Source organism: Larimichthys crocea, chromosome VI, assembly GCF_000972845.2.
Source record: "Larimichthys crocea isolate SSNF chromosome VI, L_crocea_2.0, whole genome shotgun sequence".
Lineage (NCBI taxonomy): Eukaryota > Metazoa > Chordata > Actinopteri > Sciaenidae > Larimichthys > Larimichthys crocea.
In genome coordinates, this window is record NC_040016.1 from 7,649,806 (window position 1) to 7,673,872 (window position 24,067).

At 39.7% G+C, this 24,067-nt stretch overlaps 1 protein-coding gene across 12 annotated transcripts in view; it reads left to right on the forward strand.

Moving 5' to 3' along the window:
* rap1gapb (RAP1 GTPase activating protein b) overlaps positions 1-24,067 on the forward strand; it is a 92,749-nt gene that overhangs the window by 60,905 nt on the left and 7,777 nt on the right. For 10 of the 12 annotated variants that reach the window (XM_027279616.1, XM_027279618.1, XM_027279617.1 and 7 more), the window contains 14 exons: positions 3,890-3,983; positions 12,751-12,798; positions 14,340-14,378; positions 14,530-14,715; positions 15,597-15,700; positions 17,716-17,794; positions 17,881-17,934; positions 18,027-18,110; positions 18,205-18,305; positions 18,778-18,907; positions 21,517-21,672; positions 21,841-21,912; positions 22,014-22,100; positions 22,662-22,808. In XM_027279616.1, the coding sequence (XP_027135417.1) occupies positions 12,760-12,798; positions 14,340-14,378; positions 14,530-14,715; positions 15,597-15,700; positions 17,716-17,794; positions 17,881-17,934; positions 18,027-18,110; positions 18,205-18,305; positions 18,778-18,907; positions 21,517-21,672; positions 21,841-21,912; positions 22,014-22,100; positions 22,662-22,808 (1,278 nt within the window). In that variant the 5' untranslated portion in view covers positions 3,890-3,983; positions 12,751-12,759. Of the gene's footprint in view, positions 1-3,889; positions 3,984-9,126; positions 9,464-11,053; positions 11,090-12,750; positions 12,799-14,339; positions 14,379-14,529; positions 14,716-15,596; positions 15,701-17,715; positions 17,795-17,880; positions 17,935-18,026; positions 18,111-18,204; positions 18,306-18,777; positions 18,908-21,516; positions 21,673-21,840; positions 21,913-22,013; positions 22,101-22,661; positions 22,809-24,067 lie in introns of those variants that run through there. The other 2 variants (XM_019272673.2, XM_027279614.1) reach the window with 2 other exon arrangements.

Consider the following 24,067-nt stretch of genomic DNA (forward strand, 5'->3'; position numbering starts at 1 on the left):
AGTCACACGCGGTGATACAACTCTTTGCTTCTCACTGTTTCTATTTTAGCTCTCTGCATCCACAGGATTGCTAGTAGTTAATCAGATATGACTGAAGAATGAACCTTTCACCTAGCATCATGTGTGAGCAGCTTGGCAAGTGGCAACAGCCTAACTCCTTGTAAAAACTGGCTAGATTCGTGTTGCTTGGGATGTGCCTCCAGCATGCCAATCATCCCTCCCCTGTGACCCGGCCACCTGGCTGCAGGATTGACCTGAGCCTGTCACCAGTTCCAAAGCTCATTAGTTAGCAATCAGTTTTTAATTCAACTTAATAAAGTAGTTGGTCATATATATATAATAAAAATAATAATAATAATACATTTAATTTATAATGCACTTTACATTTGAAGCAAATCTCAAAGTGCTACAATACACACACATAATATACGCACACAAAGCAACAAGTACTAAAAAATCGCATTAAAAACGATAGGATGAGGAAAAAAGGAAAGTTTTAAGTCCTTTTTTAAAACTTTCAAGGGTCTGTGATGCCCTCAGATGGTCAGGAAGGGCATTCCATAGGCGGGGTGCAGCGGCACAGAAGGCTCTGTCGCCCATGGTGCTGAGCTTGGTCCTCGGGCAGAAGAGATTGTTAGAGTTTTTGGAGCGGAGGGATCGTGTAGGGGTTTGTGGGATGAGCAGTTCTTTGAGGTAGATGGGTGCGTTGCCATAGATGCACTGATGGGTGAGGAGAGAGATTTTATACTGAACTCTAGCGGAGATGGGGAGCCAGTGCAGTGAGTGAAGGATGGGGTGATGTGTTCTGATTTTCGTACTCTCATCAGGATCCTATTAGCGCTGTTCTGGACTTGTTGTAACTGCTAAAGGTGTTTACTGTGGGTCCCAATGAGAAGTATGTTGCAATAATCAAGTCTGGAGGAGACAAAGGCGTGGACTAGTTTTTCACAGTCTGGTAAGGTGAGATTTGGCAGAAGCTTGGCAATATTTCTGAGGTGGTAGAAGGAGATCTTACAGAGGTGTTTGATATGATTTTCAAAGGTGAGGTGGGGGTCAAATCTAACGCCAAGATTGATTATTGATGAAGAGAGGGGGGTGTCATGACCAGAGAGGGTGAGGCTGGTTATGGAAGATGCCTGAATCTGGTTAGGGGTGCCCACAATAATAGCCTCTGTTTTAGAATTGTTGAGATGAAGAAAGTTGAGATTCATCCGCACCTTTATCTCCTCCAGACAAGCTGTGAGTGACGGCAGGGCAGCTGATACTGATGGTGACGATGGAGAATTTGGGGAGGGGTGTATGCCAGTTTTGATGTAGAGCTGTGTGTCGTCTGCATAACAGTGGAAGGAAATTCCATGGCGATTGATAACACGGCCAAGTGGGAGCATGTATAAATTGAAGAGGATAGGGCCCAGGACTGACCCCTGAGGGACCCCACAGGTAACCGTTTGTGTCTGGGATTGTGCATTGCCAAAAGAGATGTATTCAGTTCTGCTTTTGGTGTAATATACAAAAAGATGATTAACACAATAGTGCTTTCTGATTGCACACACTCTTGCTTGTCCAGTAGATATCAGTTGCATTTTTAATGTAAGTGACAACATTGACATGAATCATGGCTGATTTTCAATCAGAAATGCCCCTAGGCCACAGTGCTACGGGGACCGGTGATTCCAAAATGACAGGAAAATGGGGGAGAAATGCTTTATGGATATCAAATCACAAGTGACTGTTCAGCTTTGAGCAATGTGTTTCATCACTGACAGAGTAGGTATATATTGAATAATGCAACAGGATTTGTACCAGGATTCTGTCAGACAAGATTCATGAACTAACAGCCTTGTGAGTTTAGAGATAAACCTGAGTAAGAACCACTAGTTCATGCTGTACAGTACAGCTTGTATTTTCTTTCACGCACTTTCCAGGCTAATAATTTATCCACTGCATCACGACATCTCAGTGCACTAGCAGCAGATGATGAATTACTGAATATTCCTCTTTGATTTGAAACTTAATACATCCAAATCATACAGTATCATCATGTCATATGTCATGATGGTGGTATTTGATAAAGTGTGCGTCAGAATATGCCAGCTTGAAATCTTTCCCTGAGTCAAACTTAACATTTACCCCTTCACCAGATATTTTCTGTTATCTACCTTGTAAATTAATACAGTGACGGCAGGAACAGGCACACACACACACACACACACACACACACACACACACACACATACACACCACAAAAAATATATTCGTCTTCCATGATGAAAGCCACCAAGCATGTCATCAGCAGTGAAAGTGTCAGACTGCCTTCATCTTTCTGTCTATAGAGGCATCCCAATCATGATTGATTTGCACCTTTGTGCTTGGCCTTAAATTATGGATAGGTAGGCATGAAGGGAGGCAGGCAGCATGAAGCAGCAGGCAGGCACCTTTAGAGGGATAGTCTTTTATATGTGTATACATAAATCAAAAGCACCTTGTTAATTTGTGTAATAATAACTCTATGTTTCAGAAATCTGTGTTTCTGATGAGGTATGTGACCTTGCTACTCAAACTGTTCCCATGGGACAGTCAAACAAGGTGTTACCTCAGTCTACAATAGGCAGATTTGTGACTGAACAAGCTCAGTAAGCCTGTTCTTTGTAGGTAGATTTTAATGCCTTATTCTTGACTCAAAGCAGCATTTGGCATTGAAATTCTTTCATTGTGTTTCGGCTGCATTATATGAAAGACGTAACAAAGTTCACTCTCTAGAGGAATGTCAGTTCAGAGAAGCTGGGGATGCTGCAGGAAAGATCCGGCAGCCTCAGTCAGTCATTTCACAGGATTCAGTGGAGATCACAGGTAACAAAGAACAGTACTGCTGCTTTGTTACAAATAGATTTCCTAACCTCAACTCCAGGTCAGCAGTCTGTTGTCATAAAAGTGTAGCTCTGTTTACTCAGACTTATAGATTCTCCACAGCTGTAATCGGCAAGGCGGTTTCAGATAGGCAGAGCTGCGATATATAGTAATGGGCTGTCTGCAGAAGAAAGACCACTCTGTAAATTGTCTCATTTCAGTCTCTCCACCTTTAATTCACCATGGTGTGTGCTAGGATGGCAGAATGGAGGGAATATGGGAGTGAACAAGTCTCCTCCAATTCTCAGTCCTTTCTCACAAAGAAATCACATTGTGCTATTGTTCTGTGTTTCTTTTGCTCCTAAGCAGTGTTGCTTGCAAATGCCCTTTGCTGCAGGGTTTGTGAACAGGTTGCATGCACAGACGGGCTGCCAGTTCTAGCAAATGACTGTTGTGTGAGACAAAGTGTTAAGTAATATGCTGTTACCAGAATCATGGTCAGACTGGTAATTCATTCTAATCACACAGAGAAGAGAAGATGCCGGGCGGAACACAGAAAGGCAGGCGAGGGCAGCGGGTTAGGAGATGAAAGCCGAGGGTCCTTTCTTCTTCCGTTTGTATCAATTTTCACTCCACTCCCTCGTTTCTGCACTTCCCTCTTCCTTTGTGCAGCTCCGCTGATCTCCACGGTTTCACAATAATCACACTGATCTCTTCGCCTTCAGCCTAGCTGGTATGAGAGTAAAAACTACAAGTGTGCTATACGGAAAGGACGGAAAAGATGTATTAGTCAAGAATATAGAAATGTTCTCAGGACAGTGGCGTAACCAGAACATCCTGCTCATTGCAGTAAGAGTTGAATGATTGTCTTTGATGTGAGTCATTTGTGTTACAGACATTTTCCTGTGCTCATATTGTTTAAATGAGAAACTGAGCTCTAGGCTACAGCCATAACCTCTCTCTCTCTCTCTCTCTCTCTCTCTCTCTCTCTCTCTCTTTTTGTCTCTCTCTCCCCCACCCTTCCATCCTCTCTGACTCACAGGAAACAAGATGGAAGGATTCCTCGTATCTCTGATGAAGTAGAGCCCTCACTAGCACACTCCCACCCTCCATTTCAACTTCCCTCACTTTCAAAGGTAACACAAGGCTTCAGCTTTCTGTCATTTTCCTCCCTATTCAGGTTTAATCTGCTACAGTTGCTGGAATCACACACTGAGACGGTGCCAAAAAAGAGTTTTAACATGCCTGAAAATATTCTTAGAATTTTTTTCCACATATTTTGACACGTAATAACAGTAAAAAATGTGTAATTAATGGATAATTAGTGGATCCATTTTTCAAGTATGTCCTAAATTAATGGTCAGGTGCCTGCATAAACACTCAACAGGTTTTTATTGCTGTAATAATCCTTCTGTTTATTTCTCATGTGCTTGTGATGGATGCTTATCTGAAGTTAATATGAGTTACATAAATCAAGCGAGGGAAGGAATGATTACAGAAAGCACAATGACTAGCAAAGCATGGCTTATCGGTACATTTGAATGCAACTCAGCCATTATTAATGTTATCAGTTACACCTGCATTCCTTGTTATGAAAAGTCAATAAAAAGACCAAAACCAACAATGAAATTATCATACTAATAATAGCCAAAGCTTGATATATCCTCTATTTTAGTTTCAATAAGTCACATTATCAATGAACCTGTATAGAGGAATCATACAAGGCAATGTAAGTCCTTGAGAGTCCATTTTTGGCAAATAGAGGTACCCAACTAATGTTCTATTCCCCCCCCCACTTTGAGTATTTTTTAAGTAAGTTTTAAAAAAGAAAATGACAAAAAGTAAATTATATCTGGGGCCAGTTTTAAAAAATGTATGTCTTCAATAATGTGTTTCTCACACAGCATACCTGTAGGCAATTCAGAAAGAACTGACAGATCGGTTAAAGCACTGTAAGAAATCTCAAAGAATGAGATTGTGGACACAAGTGGCTGTACGGTGGCTGGGCTCAGCCTTAAAGATTGAGTGAGGAAGTCAGACATCCCGAGGGAAGACCCAGAACTCGCTGGAGGGACTATATTGCCCTGGGGTTCCCCCAGGAGGAGCTGGTAAGTGTTGCTGGGCAGAGAGATGTCTGGAATTCCCTGATAAACCTGCTGCCACCCTTTAAAGCTAGATCAGATCAGTGTTTGGCATTAGTGATAGTCTGAGGCCTCGACACAGAGTCACTATTGGCATTGAAATTCCCTTCTTCCTTGGTTTTCTCCCTCTTTTTATCATATTCTTTAGCTGTTACACACAGGTGAAAGGTGCCTCTAATGTCCCTCACCCCTGGTAACTGTTGGCAGGCTGTCACGGTGCCTGATGGAAGAGTTTGTGCCCTCTGTCAGAGACTTCTGCGACAAATATAGATCCACAGCAGTTGTTCCTCTCTAATACAGTGCATACCATAGGAGGCACTTTGGTATTATTTTTGTCACACATGCAGGGGAAATACAATTTGCAAGGGATTAATAATATGTAGTTATATATGGAGGTGCACAGACTAGACCTGCAGGGATACATTTATTTTGTATGTGTTGATTCCATGTCTGTATATGAGACGTGATCTCAATGACATATTGTGTAATGTCAATTAATAGACAATGACTTTATTATATGGAAACCAGTGAGCTCTCTATCAAGCTTTGCCAGAATGGACTGTTTGTCTTTAATGGCAGGAATTTGTCATTTCTACAGCATGTATATGGTTATAGGTTGTACACAATTGGGCGGTTAAAGCCAAGCATTTGAACAAGATGGCAAAACTTCATAGTTTTACTGCTGTATGATTTACCAGTGGTTACCAGAGTAATTCAGCCCAGTGTTTGTAGAACAGAGCTGATGTAAGGACTAAAGAAAAACTCGCATAGTAGAGTTGAGATCACAGAATTCAGAGAATACTTTAGCTCAAGTACATTACACTGAATTACTGACACATTGACATTGCAATGGGCTTTTCATATAGTACTAATAGACCAAGGTTGGCCTGCAAGTTTCAGTGGCGTATTTGCATAGAGATGCTATCTGTGTGGGTTTACTTGGCACCTCTGCAAGTCAGACACCTCGCCTCGGTGTGTTATAATGATGTGATCAGAGCTGATGGCCTGGAGGTTTTTATGCTGTGATCTCCAAAGTCTGACTACAATAGTCTCCTTTTAAACAAAAGCACCAGTTCATCCACAAGCGTTGCCAAGTTGTGTAAAGTCTTGTAGATCCATGTGAGAGTTGCACAACGTCTGGTAAATTGCCCCAAGTGATATAACTAGGCGGAAGACTACAAATTAGGAAATTAAATAAACCAGCAGGGGTGAAGCTTGAAAGACTTCGATAGCCCACTTCTCATTTCTGCTTGAGGCTAATTGCTCGGAGCTACATTAGCCGCTACCAGCATAACAGACCTGGAATGAATCCAAAATGAAATGTTGGTGGTCATGTTGCAGTATGGAAAATGCAAGAATTGGGTTTTGACAAGGAAGAGGAATGTCTGGAATAAAGAAGATGCTAACTTTAGCTCTGCATTTATTTTAGTTCTGTTTTTTTAATCAGGCAATTGAAAGTCCAACAATGTTATAGTAGTTTGGTGTTAAATTGGTGGTGTACTTTTTTAATCATTTCATCAACATGCTTACCTCGTCATGTTCTGCTAATGGATTCAGTAGCTTTACGCTAAAAGTTCAAGGTTTTTACTTTCTGCCTTAGTTAGGTGGTAAGTGATACAGTAATAATGTGTTACACATATAAATGCCCAGCAGGTAGTAATCAGAATGCAAGAGATGTTCAGGGAGGGTTACAGTGCTTTTTTGTCTTAAGTGATTTTGCCAGCGAAGGCAGTAGGAGGTCTGTTTCAGCCTAACGAAAACTCAGCAGCAGCTCTGCAGACCTCAGCCTCAACTGTGGTAATCAACCAGCTCATCTGAAGCATTGGTGGGTTGGAGGGGGCCATCTGTGTGAGCTCTATTTGTGTCCCTCAGGCCCCAGTGGCCACAGCAAGGTCAGGCTATTCTGACCTGATGAATGGACCCCAATGGATTTTCTCTGGCTGAAATGATAGGCTTCTGTGCCCATTGATTGACTCTCTTTGAAGTTTAGTTTTCCATTTTACTGTATTGCCTTTGAGGATGTGGCTAACTCACAAAGCATAAATGTAGGGTGGGGAATGAGTGGGTGTGGGGATATTGCTTTGGATGCAAATCATTGACAATTTTTCTGTGTAAATTCAAATGGGGTTCTGCTTGTGAGGAGTTAATGAAGCACTGGAGTCAGAGCTTTACTCCCCAGCTTGCAGACTGAGGAAAAAGGGCTGGACTGTATGGCTCATGAATATTAATACTCCTCATATATATGCCATCACATGCTGTGTTTTGACTCACAAAGTCATTGAGCCAAGTCAGCCAGTTGATCACTGAATCAGTTGATCAGGCAGCCATATACTCTCTTAGTCTTGCACTTCCACTTCTATCTCTTTCTTAAGCACACACATTTCAATTGCAGGTAATCAAGTCAGAGAAAAAGAGATGTGTAGCTTGCAATCCCTCGGGCATTCAAACAGTGATAGTGGATTCACTGCAGAGGCTCCATATTGCCTCTGAGGGCAGGAGACGAAATGTGAGCAGCTCAAAGGACATGAAGTCTGAAAGACTAGCAAAGACGCTTCCAGGGCAAACCAGTGATTCCTTTTACTAGTTTGTTGCTGACCTTCTTCGGTACATATTGTTCCATTATCTCACACCACATATTGTAGTCGCCAAAACCAGCAACAGCATGTTGACTTTCCAAACAGCTTGAGCTGAGATGTCGCACTCACCATCGCAGCTTCACAATCAGTATGCTTTATAACTGAAACAATGTCAGCTCTCACAGTGTGAATCTGAATAGTAATTAATATCTCCCTCACATTTTGACATCATGTAACAATTATACACGATTACCAAGGCAAGTATGTAATTAGTATTCAGATGTACTTTGTGCATGCACTCAAATCCCAGTTTGACATTTAGCTGAAGCCAGTCTAGACCTGAGTAAACAGATCACCAGTAATGAAATATAATCTCAGAATGAGACTGTTTAAATGGCCATCCCATTTTCGTGCATTTTCATCCATTTTTTTTAACTATGTACCTTTCCGGCATGTGTGTACTTACCATCGATTTGCCTCAAGGGGAATCATGCTAATGAAAATGAAAACACTTATATGGGGAGAATCTCTCCGCTTGAAAGCTTTCAGCAGTGTTTTTCTAGAAGTAGGTCAGTGTTTGTTGATCGCTGATGTTGGCCTGATGGAGAGAGCTGCACAGAAAAGACACACAGCTTTCACAGAATCTTGTCCTGCTCCTATTATCTCTTTTCATCTCTTCTCCTGTCCTCCTCTCCGTCTTCCACTATCGCTCATGCTCTCATGTCATACTGATGCTTAACTGTGCACAGATGCTCTTGGAGGTGCTGAGGTTGGCTAAGTCCTCCATCAGGCTGTGGCATCTACACATGCAAGGAGAAGAAGCTACTTGCCTGTCTCACATATCTCGCCTGGTTGGAGCGATAACGCTTGGAGCTTTCTTACCAACAGCATGATGCAGTGAAAAGTGCCTAGTGCATTCCCCAGAGTGTACCAGTCATTTATTAAAGAACAAGTGTGTGGCATTTAGTGGTTGAAAAACATAATACTATATCCAATTTCAGCCAAATTCTGTAAATAGAGCACTCTAAATCTTACACATTGGACCTTTAACTTTACTCATTCATATTCGATGACTACTTTATGTTATCAAGCATTGATTGCAAACATATCTTGCAGTGCTTGCACAGAATCATAGTCATAATCGGCACTTTAAATCTATGAGCACTGAAGCTACAATTAACCTACTTCTCAACCCGTACTGTAAACATAAGCTGTAAAACGTATGGAAGTTTCTAGGGCTGTCCTTAATTACCTTAGAGGTAAAACAAATGTGTACACCAACCCGTTTTCTTGTTTATGTCTGCCTCTCTGCTGCACAGAGCAAAAGAGAAGTGTTTCTGAGAGGGAGGCTTGAGAAATATTAGATGAAAGAAAAGAGGAAGAGAATAGTCTCAAATTTTCAGACAAAAAGAGAGAACTATGCAGTGTGTTCACATGCATGTGTGTGTGTGTGTGTGTTTGTATTTAAAGAAAAAAATCGTTGTACAGAGTAAAAGGGAGGGGTGAGATATTGTTCTTCTCTCCTCCTACTTCCTACTCAGCTGTGTGTGTCTACAGTATGGAAGGGTGGAGGGCATAAAAAAAGGGAAGGAAGAGAATTGATATTCTCACGTTACAGCATGTGATTTTACCTCACACGCTGTACGGCTTCTGATAGACAGCTATCAAGTTTTTCTTTCTGTCTAGTTTATTTCCTGGGCGACAGTGAGTGTGAAGTGTCTTTGTCAATCTCGCCTTTCTCCTTGTGGCTGACAGTGACATCAGCACCTCTCTTGTCAGCTTGCCTGCATTCGTACTTGTGGAATGATGAGTGAGCTCAGGATAGCTAAGAATGCCTTCTTGGATGGATTCAGCAGTCCCCCCAGTAAGCCTTTTCTCAAGAGACGATGCCTCAGTGATGTGAGTATCTTCACTTGCTGGAAGTGAGAAATTCTTTTCGCTCTAGTTATTGTTGCTTGTTTAATTCTTAAGGTAGCTTAGAGACAGAGACATCTATGTTTGGTGCTGCAGAACTTTTTTTTTCTACATTGTACAGATATGTACATGCTCCACTAGCCTAGGATCTGACTTTTAATCCCATATAGGCAGATTCAACTGTGTTTGGGGAGAAACATGCATATACTTTTTCTGTTTAACCTGAAAATAACTTAAAATACATGTAGCAAATGCAAACAATGCTATTTTTATGACAGTATATATAGCTATAGTTCACACTCCGCTGCACTAATCCAGGAGTGCATTGTTTCTTTCCTTCTAAGGAGAAGTCTGTGTGCTTCACTGATAATCTGGTCAGCATAAAACAATGTTTGTTGATGTTTGCTTTGCAGTCAGGAGAGCAGTATCTCCTCTGAATATCATATGGCACTTTTTATCTTTATATGCAACAATAGACTGAGGCCGCACCTCTGGCTTTACAATATCAGGGTCAGGTGTTACTTTTATGGGAGGTGTTGATGAGCACGTTTTAGCATGTGCGTGTGTGAAAATGTTTATACGCATGCACATGTACGGTGTGGTTTTGCATGTGCATACGTGTGTGTGTTTTTTGCGAGCCCTGCAGTGCCCCTCAGTAAATTTAAACTGTCATGTGGAAACATCAACTTGGCACTTCCGTCCACTTGTGTTACATGGTGAATAGAGGGCTCACCTCCACAACAACCAGTGCCATCAGGGGTGCTGCGATCCTCTTCATCTCAGGTTGGAGCTGCTTAAATCATGAGAAATGCATGCCTAGGGGTGTTTTCGTCTACTTTAACCTGTACCAGTATCTCTGCTAATTGGACAAAAGACTGAATTATGTTCTGTGGCAGTGCATGGTGGAGGTGTAATTATAAATCCAGTAGCTGGATTGAAGCCTCTTTATCTAATGAGCAGCACTGGTATCAGTAGACCACCTGGACACACACTGATTACAAAACATCAAGATTACACCATGCTTGACATAAAACCCAGTTCCCAGACCATCCATGTCAATTTATCTTAATTTCCTGCCTTGTGCCCTCCCAATCGGCCTGTTACTTGATAGGTTAAGTGTGTCTCATTCACACATTAATGTGACTGTCTGCTTCAGACACTGAAATCATAGTGTCTTCTAGCTAATTTGGCCATTGCATGCAGTCAGGTGAGCTGTTGGCTGTAGCAACAACAAGAAGCACTGTGGAGCTTTGAGACTCATTTTCCCCTAAGAGTTACTTGTTTACTGTGTATTTGTTCTCAAGCGTGGAGGAACAATTCTCCTGGAGTTGAATGGAGTCTCAGTGAGACCGGTGTCAAGTAGGGTGGGGGATGCATTTGTGATTGCTGTCACAGTGAAGTAAAGAATTAGGGGTTGTCAGAGATTCCAACAGGATGTCTCGTGTCTTGGGACTTCACAGCCAGCTTTCGCAATAAAGCAGGGATGAAGGATGAGTGAAGACAGCAGGGACAGAATATCAATGCAACTGTCAAACCCATGTACCTTTTTGGATCTGTGTCAAATCTCTTCCCCAGACCTCGGACCTGTTTGCCATGATCGAGAGGATGCAGGTACTGTAAATGGTCCCCAGGCTGCGCTTTTTATACTCACTGCCAAAACCCACCTTCAAACTCGTCCTCCTCACAGGCTTTAATCAAAGAGCATCCTCAGAATTTCACTCACTTTGGACATAAAACTTCCATTTACTTCTATTTCGAGACTTGTGTTCCTCTGCTTTTCCTGCTATTTTTGTATTTCAGATCACAACCCCGCTACTGCAACACTTTTATGTGTGGCCATGTGTCCCTCTCTTTGCCATTAATGATTTTTTTATTTATTTTTTGGTATTCGCAGCACTGACAGCCCTAGGCTATCATTTGAAACCTGATGCTTCTGAATGCACTGAACAGAACCTTTGTGTTTTCACTCCACAGCTGTGTAGTTGTTTCTGCGTCATCAGACGTGTCGAACACTGTTATGTTTTTCAATATGCTGAGGTGGATTTGTAAGAATCTAGTTTGTTTGCAGACAGTGATGGCAGTGACAACTCATTACATGAACCAGAACAGTAGATTCTTAATAAACCAGTGGATAGAGATCAACAGTTTAAGCATACACTTTGATCTAAGAATGTGTTTAATACTTTAGGCCTCGCAAACTTCCCTTTTATACTCAATCATAAGATTTTTCTTCCTTTTGATCTTAATTATGTATTTCTCTCTAAGTGGTAGATGACTGTAAAATTGACCTTTGGCATTGCTGAGTCACAGCCCACTTAACCTCACCCTGAAACACTGGAAATATCATTTTAATCTGAATAGTTTATTATGATAATATCTTGGAATAACTCAATACTCAAAAACATTATTTAAAGATATAATATGTCAAACAACAGCATCTTTACAAAGCTCTAATGCTAGAACCATGAAGAATGACATGTGTGTAAAAGGCATGCTGTCAAGGCATGAAGATACTCATTTGTAATGCATTCATTTGCATTATAATGTCTAAAGGGAAGGGGGGTTAAGCCATAGCTAACTTTCTGTCATTAGGCACCAGAGCAGAGGATCAACACTCCTGATTTGCAGATCAGAAATCAGAAAACAGTAGGACATTTTTAATGTTAAAGGCAATGAAGGAGGGAATACAAAACAGTAAGAATTAAAAGCAGAAAAAATTAATTTAATGAAAGCATTTCAAATTCGCATTGGATTCATCTTCCTTGCACCAAAAAAAAAAAAAAAAACTTGATACATTTCATACATGCTGCAGGGTATTCCACACAAAGCCACTGATCAGGAATGCTTTGTTACTCAACTCTCTCTGTGCTTTGGAAACTGTCAGCAGGCAGTAAGTCAGCAGAAAAAAAAGGAGTGAACCCTGTTTTGGCACTTTTTGGCCCTTAAGTGAAAGTATGGTAAATGACATCTGCTGTGTTGCTTGATGCAAACACTCTGTTCTCACTGACCTCTGCTTTATCTTTGTCCCAGCTACGATAACCCACCTCTTAACTTCCTCTTTCTGTGTCCCATCTGGTGATTGAGCTTGTGTTTTATAAACAGCTTGTCACACAGAATTATCTCACACTATGCCACTGCACAATAATGAAACTTGACAATCAAAAATGCTCTGCGTATGTGTGTGTTTGCCTTCATCTTTGCACATGTCTGAGGTGTAGATATTTCACCTGTTCCCCCAGTAGCTATTTCTCTGTCTCTTTCTCTCTCTACAGGGTTTCAGAATGGATGAGCAAAGATGCCCCCTTCCTCCCCCCCTCAAAGTGAGTCGCAAATCCTCACATCTCCTCATAGACCACAGTCTGTAAAACATCCATAATGGTAGAGTTATAAACCTTTCCTTATCAGCTGTCAGACAGGCTTTAAGATGCTCACAGGCTGAGTTAGGAACTCAACAGGGACTGGGACTGCAAAATCCTAAGCTGTCCTATTACAGAGGCAGGCTAATGTTGTCGGCATTGAAGGTTCTAAGCGAGAGGTATGAGGTCAAATTAAAAAAAAAGAAAAAAGGTGCACAATAGATGGTAATCATCTGAAAGCCGTGCGTAAAACCATTTATTCCCGTGACAACAATCTGGTACCTTGGTGAGGGTTTGGCTACCTTTAGTGTGGTTTTGGAGTCTGATGAAAAGGCTCTGAAACAGTGCTGAAAGAGAAACGTATACAGTCCTATTGACATGAATGACTAAAGGAAGAAATGATGTAGCCACCCAATAGTACAGCCATGTGTGGTTGCTGAATATCTCATTCCAAAACTATGGGAATTAATATATTGAATGTATTTAATAGCCTCCACTCTTCTAGGCTTTCTACAACATGTTTGAGCCGAGCATTTGCCACAAAAGCATTAGTGATGCTGGATACTGATGATGGGTGAGCAGGCTTAGCTTCCAGTCTGCATTACAGTTCATATGAAAGGTGTTGGATGGGTTGAGGTTGAGAGGTCCTGTGTGCACCAGTCAAATGCCTCAAGGGAAATGTAGATAACTATTATTTTGTAAACGGTGGCCATTAAACTGAAAGCACACTGTGGTCTAAAATGTTATTGTCTCTTTCAGCACTTAGTTTTCCCTTGATTAGCGCTAATGGGTATAGCTCACACGATTAAAAAGCCTCATGTTTTGCAAATATGTGTGAACACATGCATAGTTTGGCTGTATACTTTGCCATGCCTGTGTATATATATTTTATATAAGGGACGTTGCTGTTGACTGTTGCTTTTAATTAGATCAATATATACTTATACATACTAATTTGGATGCTGTCACTTCCAGTATGTATAGCATAACGGAGAAAATCACTGTCTGAAATTGAAGGAAAGTGGGTGCACTAAAGAAGTAAATTGCACCATGACGTCCCTAAATGGTTTCAGGAGTGCAACAAACATCATAGATAAATGCCACAGTAATTGAATGTAACTATCAGATGGTAAAATGAGAGATAAAATGTTGGTTATTATGCGACGTCCAATGATGTGTTTTAAATAATGCATGCATGAGCTGCTGGTAAGTGAAATGACAGATTGAAGTCTCAGATAAGTGTTACTTGGTAACAAAAAAGGGCAATGTATTCACCAGAGAGAAATATGAGGCATTTGTCATGAAAGGCTGCAAATGCGACCACTGTCATGTTTGCAAGGTAAAAAAAAAGTAACCCTAAAAAAAGTAGAAGTCGATGATACCACTGTTAATATTCTGCCACAGTGTTTATGCTCATTATTATTTCCCTTAAAAAGCCAAAACAGAAAATATGAATGGAAGTGACTGTTTGTCAGTTTGCCTCATATTTGTTTTCCTCCCTGCAGACAGAAGAGGACTACATCCCATATCCCAGTGTTCATGAGGTACATATAATGTACTCTCTACACAACTAACTCACACTACGAACTATATATGTTATCGATGTTAAAACTTGTAAAGCAAGAGGTTTAAAGAGGTAAAACAGAGCAATGATGTAAGACCCCAACTGAAATTATTATTGTCTATCACTGTCAGGTTCTGGGTCGCATCAGCCCATTTCCACTCATCCTGCTGCCCCAGTTTGGAGGCTACTGGATCGAGGGGACCAATCATGAGCCCAAAGACCCACCAGAGGCTGATCAACCCCCCTGTTCTACCTCCCACATCAAACTGGAGACAAACAGCACTGCCAAAATCTATAGGAAGCATTTCATGGGCAAGGTGAGGATGGGAAAAGGAGGTCTGGTTTTACACATTACTAAACCAGAAAAATAAAAATTATTAATATTATTATCTAATTATAATTAATATATATATATATATATATTATTATATATATATATATATATATATATATATATATATAATATATATAATATAATATATATATATTATTATTTATTTATTTTATTTATTATTTATTATTTATATATTTATATATATTATATTTATATATATTATATATTATATATATATATTATATATATATATATATATATATATTATATATATTATATTATATATATTTATTATATTAAAATAAGAATTGGGTTTAGGAAAGGTCGCTTGTTTCCCTTTTCTTTAAATTACCTTTCTGGTAATAATAATAATGACAGAGAACTTGGCTCATTTGTGTCAAGTGGGAATGAATGCAAAGAAAAACCTTTCTGAGTTCATATGTGGGTTATTTATCATTGAATCGCCTTTCCAACTACTTACAACATGTGGACAAAGAGATGAAGACAAAAAAAACTGTTGTTTTTGGCGATCAAATGAAAGTCTGTGTTCTCCTTGATAACCTTGAGTTTACTCAATACTCCTACACTGTTAATATTCTCTCCTAAAGTAATAAGGCAATGAAGTGCATATAGCATACATACAACACAAAGTGAGAGAAACATAAAAGTTTATACACTGTACCTTGATTCACGCCTTTTTCTCAAGGGTAATTCAACTACTTTCCTTAATTAAAAGGCTGTTATTCTTTCTACCCCCACTATTTATAATTTATTATAGCTTTTTTATTATCATGTCACCTACTGTCAGTTGCTGGAGGAGTATTCTTTCTTGCATTAAAGTTTCTTCTGTTTCTCTGCCCCCAGGAACACTTTAATTATTACACCATGGATGCTGCCCTCGGCCACTTGGTCTTTTCCATGAAATATGATGTCATTGGGGATCAAGAGCATCTGCGCTTGATGCTTCGGTACAATGTCCTATTATCTTTATATGTGACCTGTTTTCTCTCACATTTGTGCATTTTTTCCCCCTCACTAGTTTCCTCTGTATCACAAACCTCTTCTGTGCAATACGCTTTGCAATTATCCTTTACACTATTTTCTCTTCTTTTGCTTCTCTCCATGACCCTTTTCTCACATTGGACCTGCAACAATTCTGCTTATAATATCCATGTTTGGCATTTATTTATGTTCTATATAGAGTATACTCACAAATGTCTTGATAGAGCAAAGATAGCAAGAAAGAAAAGCATCTCTCATCATCTAACTGTTTGCTTAGTGATGAATTTTAAATTATATTTTCCAGCTCGATTACTGATTATATGATTGTCCCTGCTGTCAGAGTGCACCCAATACACTTTCTCATCAATTTCATCTTCAGTTAAATATCACTTCAGATGTCTGCTGTCTATTTTACATAGTCTGACCAAACCGCTATTGTTTACTGATTGCAACTTTTATACAAAAAAACAAATTTCATCTCATTTCATAACAGCTGGTTTGATGGACATCTACTCTTTTCTTTAAGTTTCTAATGGATTTTTTAAAATCGAAGTAAGGTGGAAAACATAATCTTTTCATCTAACAGCTTTCTAACAATAAATACCTCAGAAATAGCTATTTAAAAAATAATAATAAGCAGTGCAGATTTGGAAAAGGTTCTTCTTTTATGTTCTTGGTAACATAACAAAACAATCAACAAAGCCCAACAGAGATTTGTGTCACTCATTTATGTTCTGGGAGTTGTGTGATGATGTGAGTTTAAATAAGAGTGTTAAAATGTTTGCGTGGTACAGGATAAACACTCAAGTTCTTGTGTATAAATGTTGACTTACAAAACTGTGTCACAAAGTACTCAACAATCAGCACACTATTCATCTCCGATGTACAAGTGTATTGCCTCCCACCAACCCCCACCTAAGCTCACACTGAAATCCTCTACTCCTTCGCATTCTCCCAAAGACAGACGAAGGGGAGAGAGGCAGAACTCAACGCACAATGTGACCTGTGAATTAATTTTAGCACCCGATAGACTCCACTCCAGGTTTTAATAGCTGCATTCCCTCTTTGTTAATGGAGTGGATGAGTATGTCGCGAGGTAACAGTCACTCAGCCCACAACATTTTTCACATAGTGATGTTTTCCACTGGATGGGCACCACCTACAGTCACCCCAAACCCCCATCAAACTTCAGCTCCTGTACTCACAGGCACTGATTCACAGTCCACATTTAAAGCAGTTGTAAAAGATATACACATTTTTTTTTTGTCTATTGTTAATGTCCAACGCACTGTAAAAATAACATAAGCTTACATAAATAAGGATTACATATTGTTGACACAATGTTGACATAGAAGTATAATATGGAAAAATCGGAGATTGACTTATCTTAAATACTTCACATGTTTAAAAGTATGTTTTCACTTTTAATGTTACAAAAATAAAAGCTTTAGGATGAGGACTAACAGATGTGTATACTACTATCTCCGGTAATACTGACAGGCATTAGAAGCTGGAGTATACATTTCTCAAATACAACAAAAATAATGATATAATAATAATAATAATAATATATAATTTGATATAACTAATGTTCCACAGTTAAGTGTGTTGAGTGTGACTGGGGACCTGCTTCTAAAGTCTGTGATTAATTTAAGGAATTATTTCAATGGATTTCTAGAAATCAATTGATGTACAGTTTTTATGGTATTGTTTATTGCATCTCTGTTATAGAGCAGTAACCCCCTAAAAAAGTAATGATGACCCCCCTTGTCCCTCTCCAGGTAATCTTGGCTCAAACAAATCAGGTGTGAAAACCATTATGCTCCCAGCTCCTCACAGCATACAGAGTATAGGAATGTTCCCCTTTGAACTGGCATTTCACTTGCATGAATGCTAGGCATCAAAGAAAAGAAATCATAAAAGCAGGAGGATTTCTTTGGATTATAAAATGAACATTATGACTCTTCTGTTTGCCTTTCAGCACAAAGATAAAAACCTACCATGATGTGATTCCCATTTCCTGCCTTACCGAGTTTCCCAATGTGGTTCAGATGGCCAAGGTATCACACAGAATATGTAGTCAAAACACTGTTTTTCAGTGTATGTCTACATTGAGAAAAAAACAAATGTGCTTTTTCCTTTACAGCTTGTTTGTGAAGAAGTAAACGTAGACAGGTTTTATCCCGTCCTCTACCCAAAGGTAGGCACTATGATTTTTCCCAATGTCACTTTATCCACCAAAACCACATCACCAAGAACCCGACTGGAAACTTCTTATTCTCTCGTCCTCAGGCATCAAGGCTGATTGTCACCTTTGATGAACATGTGATCAGCAACAACTTCAAGTTTGGGGTTATTTATCAAAAGTTTGGCCAGGTGAGTGTGCTTCAGAGATACTGCTGCTAATCTTTGCTTTTGAAGTCATGTGTCAATCCTCCTGAAAATGTCCTTTCTTGCTTTCTCCATGCAGACATCAGAGGAAGAGTTGTTTGGGAACATGGAAGAGAGTCCTGCCTTTGTTGAGTTCTTGGAGTTTCTGGGCCACAAGATTGAGCTTCATGACTTTAAAGGGTTCAGACACTTTTCTGTTCAATTTCTTTCCGTTTTGTCAGCGGCAGATTTAAGCATGTTTGTTTAATTCTCTGTATAGCGCTCCATTTCATGTCTGTCAGAAAGTAGGCCATCATTCACTTTGCTATTGATCAGAGTTGGCGGTAAATGAATCCCTGAAAAGGCGATTTAGAGTGTCTTGATATTTGTAGTGTCACTGACATTGTGATTGAATAGGCAGAAGAAGTGCCCTTGGCGTTCCCTCAGTGATGGATGAGCATGGATGAATCGGCTGCTCTGAGAGCATGCTCTTATGTTCCACTCCTAACACCACTTTGTTCGTGTCTCTTGTGTCTTTTTCTCTGCAGTTCACTTCTATCCTCTTTTTGCATTTACTTTACTTTCTTTTCTTCTCATCTCCCTTTTTGTCTCTCTCATTTTCCCTGCCTTTGCTATTAAATCTCCTCTTTCTTCTTCTACTTTTCTTCTCCAGGTTTCGGGGTGGGCTGGATGTCACTCATGGGCAGACAGGGACAGAATCAGTCTACACAAGTTTCCATAATAAAGAGATTATGTTCCATGTGTCCACCAAGCTGCCTTACACAGAGGGAGACTCACAGCAGGTATAGTGACATTTCTAATAATTTATTATTAACTAAGTAACTTGTTAGTGTTTTTAATGTCCTTCTCTAACTGATTTGTTCACTCCTCTCCTTGTGACTCATCAACACGTTGGACTCTAGAGCAGCTGTCAGAGCTGTAAAATAAAGCACGATGAATCATTTGAATCTGAATCTACAAAAACTAATATTAGTAGTAAAAGGAATAGTTTGACACTTTAGGAAATACACTTATCCACTTTCTTGTTGAGAGTTAGATGAGAAGATTAATACCAGTCTTATGTCTGTATGGTAAATATGAAGTTATTGCTAGCTTAAGTTTGCATAAATACAAGTGGCCTGACTCTAGACCCGCTATAACTCTCTAATCCATCTTGTTTGTTTAATCTGTACTAAAACCAAACCGTAAAAATGACTGGTGGGATCGTATGTGTGGGGCCAGCCTTAAACTATGACCTGTAATAAAGTCATTTTTAACCATTTTTGTACAGATTACACAAACAAGATATAACATGTTAATGAGTTAGTGGTGCTGGTAGGCAGATTTTATTACCTTTGTTACCTGTTTACCTCTGTTTCAAATCTAAATCAAATCAAATCAAATCAATTTTATTTGTATAGCCCAAAGGGTACTTTTATATTTACTCTCCTGACATGAGAGAGGTATAAATCTATTTATCTAACCTCTTGACAAGAAAGAAAATAAACTTATGTATCTATATATATAAAAATCTATATATATTGAATATCACTTTAACAAATCAACTAAAAACCTGTATTTTTTTTTTTAGAAAAAGTTACTTGTACTTTACAAGTGCAGATAGTGATCAGCATTTGCTAAGGAGTTCCACTGGCATTTCAGTGTTTTGCACTGGTATTGAAGTTTCTTTGCTGTTGGTTTGTGGCTTGAGAGTTTTATCCGTTTGATGTCATTTTGCAGTATGCTGCATTAGTCTTCTGCTCTTCACTGCCTCTTAGAGTGGTTTGAACTTTGTTACCACAGTAACCCTGCACAGACTGTCCATATTGCCGAGGCATGAAGAAAAACAGATGACATAAACAACACCCACATGTGATGATTCATGTGGGAACTGAAGAAAAACAGACAAGGTGCAATAGTAATAACAGAGCATCATTTCAAGAGGAAGAAAAGGCAGAATTAATGTAGCCAGATCTGACTAAATGTGATACAATTTGACTGGATATAAAGTATATCAATAGATTTCAGGTGTCTTGCTTCAGCCCCACACTTGCTGAATTTGTTTTGTCTGTCCGTGGTGACACTTGAGTTTGGCAGTCCATCTGCACAGAGAAAGTGGGATGAATCGTATCCAACTATCTGGTTCAGAAAACCCCTGTGTGAGTAAATATTAGAGCCGACTGCTCATAAGCTCAGGGATGATGCAGTAGTAACCTGGTTGCCCTGACTCTGCAGCCACATGGATCCTGTTTCATTCTCAGCCTTCACTACATCTTAGAAACACAAAGATATAACTCATATTTAATCTTTAAATATATCAAATATGGTCTGGTTGTTTTCGTCACAAAGGGATTTTCTTTTCTTTCTTTATCTGCTGCTCATTTACATGGGATTAAAAGTACTGCCATCTGATATCTAGCAATTACAAGGGGATTTATGAGCTTTTTAGATGGAAGATAAAAGTCTGAGAAATTTTAGCAAATGAAGATTTTTGATGTTAGACTATTTCACTTTCAACTAAACTTTTTTTTTCTCAGTATTTGTGGCTGCTATGACTTCAGCAAATTATGAAAAAGTGACAGATGGTTGATTGTTCTCATGCGAATAAACAGACAGTATCTGTAAAATTTGATACATCTCCTTCTTCTTCCATGTTGTGGACTGATTTGGGTAACAGTGTCTTAATTTTCAGATTCAAGGGCTGGACAGAATATATTTTGACATGTTGATGTTTTAAGTATTTTACTGTTTGCTGAAACAAAAACAATTCTGGGACAGTATTTATCAAGTCTCAAACAGGAAATGTGTTCCAACTACTGCAAAATCCTAATTAAACATATTTTTTCATTTGATTCATTTTCACAAGTCATATCTTCTCTGATATTTATTTATTTGCAAGCTGTCTAGTACCTAGCAATGGCAATGAGGTAAGAAATAGAAAGAAAGAAGGTGCCCTCAATGCTTAATCAAGTAAAGATATTGCTTGAATAAAAATATAATACTTTGGCACAGTCACTGTGATTTTGACAGCATTAAGGCTTTTGGCAAGAAGTACATTGCAGCTACTCAGTAGCAACGATTTAGGTCGCTGACAGTCAGCCATCTGCAGAATTATAAACCATTTTTGTTTGACTTTGCTGTGCCTCCATTAGTATTTAGATTCATTAATTTCCACACCATCAGCAAACACTGAAAGCTTGCCATAGTTAAATTTAAAAATGCCAATGCACACCTATGAGTTATACTACTTTTTGTGTATGGTAATAGTTGTGTAAAACTGGGGTGTCACACAAGTCAATATTTCAGTGCCAGTCCTGGAAGTGATTCTGTGAGGGGCTTGTGTTTTTGATTCTCTAACTGGTCATTTGAGATGTTTCCGCTGTCGTTAATTTTGTTTATCTGTGCCATCCAGCTGCAGAGGAAGAGGCACATAGGCAACGACATTGTAGCCATCGTGTTTCAGGAGGAGAACACGCCCTTTGTACCAGACATGATCCAGTCCAACTTCCTGCATGCGTATGTGGTGGTGCAGGTGGAAAATGCATGTACGGACAATGTCACCTACAAGGTTGGTTTCAAAGACAGCTAATGCTGTATCAAGAACCGTCTGACCGACGCTGACCTGTAAAATCCATTTTAGCTTCACTCATTCATTATTCAGGAGCTTTTATTCTACTGTGCAGCTTTAAAAAGTGGCATGTGTATCATTTAATAGTATATCTACTTTCTCCTCCAGGTGTCTGTGACAGCACGGGATGATGTACCTTTCTTTGGGCCTGCTCTGCCTGACCCTGCCATCTTCAAAAAGGTCAACAGTCACACAAATTCATAAACTCAATTCCCTTTTACAAGCAGACATCATAGACATTCATTATCTTTACCTTCTGTCTCCATATTTGCCTTCCTCAGGGCCTTGAGTTCCACGAGTTCCTCTTCACCAAGCTCATCAATGCAGAGTATGCTTGTTACAAGGCTGAGAAGTTTGCCAAGCTTGAGGTGAGAAGAATGGTGCAATGCAAACTGTGTTATAGAAATGTAAATGTTTGCAGTATGTGTATGTACATGTGTGCACACTTGAGCACACGCCAGTTTGGAAGTGATTTGAAGTGAGAACATACTGTAGATTCATGATTATTCTAGAGGGGACACTAACGCAAACTTTTTTAGGATCAGATGGAAGTAGTTGGCAAAAGAGGGGAGATCTTTTCTCTCAACTTCACATGCATTTTGTCACTATCGCTATCTTTGTTCATCTTTTAAGACACCACAAATTATACCCAACTACAAAAACTTGCAGCTTTAGAAAAGTTGCAGGCTGAATTCTTTTGCAAGTTTCAACTCGGCTCATCATGAATTATTGGTCTGAACTGGGTTTAACCCAACTTAAACAACAACCACAATGCAACTGAGCTCTAGTTCTGAAGTCTATCGCCCTGATGTGGTGCTGTTATTTCATCAGTGTCAACCATATCCCAAATTTTACATTTTAAATTATGAACCAACTTGAATTTCACTCAGTGCTCTATCTGTCCAAATTGACTGTGTTGTTGTTGTCAGGAACGCACACGTTCAGCCCTGTTGGAGACTCTGTATGAAGAGCTGCACATAAACAGCCAGTCCATGATGGGTCTGGGTGGAGACGAAGATAAGCTGGAGAACGGGGGTGCAGGAGGAGGAGGAGGAGGCTTCTTTGAATCCTTTAAGGTACAGCACCATTCCTCATTTGACGTGACGCACCGTTAATCTGCAACTCCACATGCATGAGACAGAATGGTTATGACTGGAGAAACTTTTAGGATGCTTTTTTTCCCCCTTCTCTGTCTCTTGGCTGGGATTCTGGGTATTCACACATGAGAAAACAAAGCATAGAAAATTTGCAGTATCTCAAAGGACCAGTCCTGTGGCATTTGATTTCCTTGCTTGGCTGCGGCTGTTGAACTTGGTGTGTTTTCACTTGATGGTGTGGTTTTTGTGGCTGGAGAGCATCCTGTTTATGAAAGGCACTTGTCTGCTCTGACTGAGAGTGCTCCATCAATGACCATTAGGGTAGTGGAGTGTAGCCCAGCCGCTGGACTCGGCAGCAGGAGCTGTGATTGTGTGTGCCTGATGAACGATTTAATGACCCTCATTAGGGAGCTGATGATACAGTTTGCATGTCTTCCCCCACGGGCAACGTTTCCTCGCTGTTTTTCTCTTCTGTCTGTGACTAGTTCTCAGCTATCTTTTTCCAAACAACTTCAGAGAAATATATCCATCCTTTTTTCTCAATCTCTTATCTCTTCTCCATACCATTATACACAACATCTGTATAAATGCCTCTTGCCCACAAATCCTGTCTTTCTACCTGTCAAGAGCCATCATACTGCCTCCGTTCTTCCTTTCCCTCACACCTCCACAAATTACATCTGCAAAGATTTGCCACTCGGCCTCTTTTTCTCTCTCTGCCTCTGTCTAGCTGTGTAGATTCTGCTGTCCTGCTGTCTCTCTTACTTTCTCTCACTGCCTTCCTTGCTCACTGTGTCCCATCATCCCCTCCCATGACACAAAACCCCTCTATAGCTGTTCCCCTGTTACATGGCGACTTTGGAGAGAAGAGACGCGGCTTCATCCTCCTCCTACTCCTCCACCAGCACTAAAAGTCTGCACTCTCCTCGACCTTCCATGAACCTACTACATTTTTTTATTGCAGCCTCTCCCTCCTGCCTGTTGACCTGCACTGCCCCTAAGTGTTCAAAAGTAGTCCTGCATACAAACATGCACACACAAATACACGTCTATATAGACACAGCTGTGCCCACAGACATTCAAGTTTATTCTGAAATGTTCACACACATTAGGTTAAAATATGACATTTTGACCTTTGTTGACGGCTTTTGGCGTTTGACAGGATTTTTGACATTGTATGAAATAAATCTGGACATGTAATAAAGTTACGGTACATAGAAGTTAATATAGTGATAGGC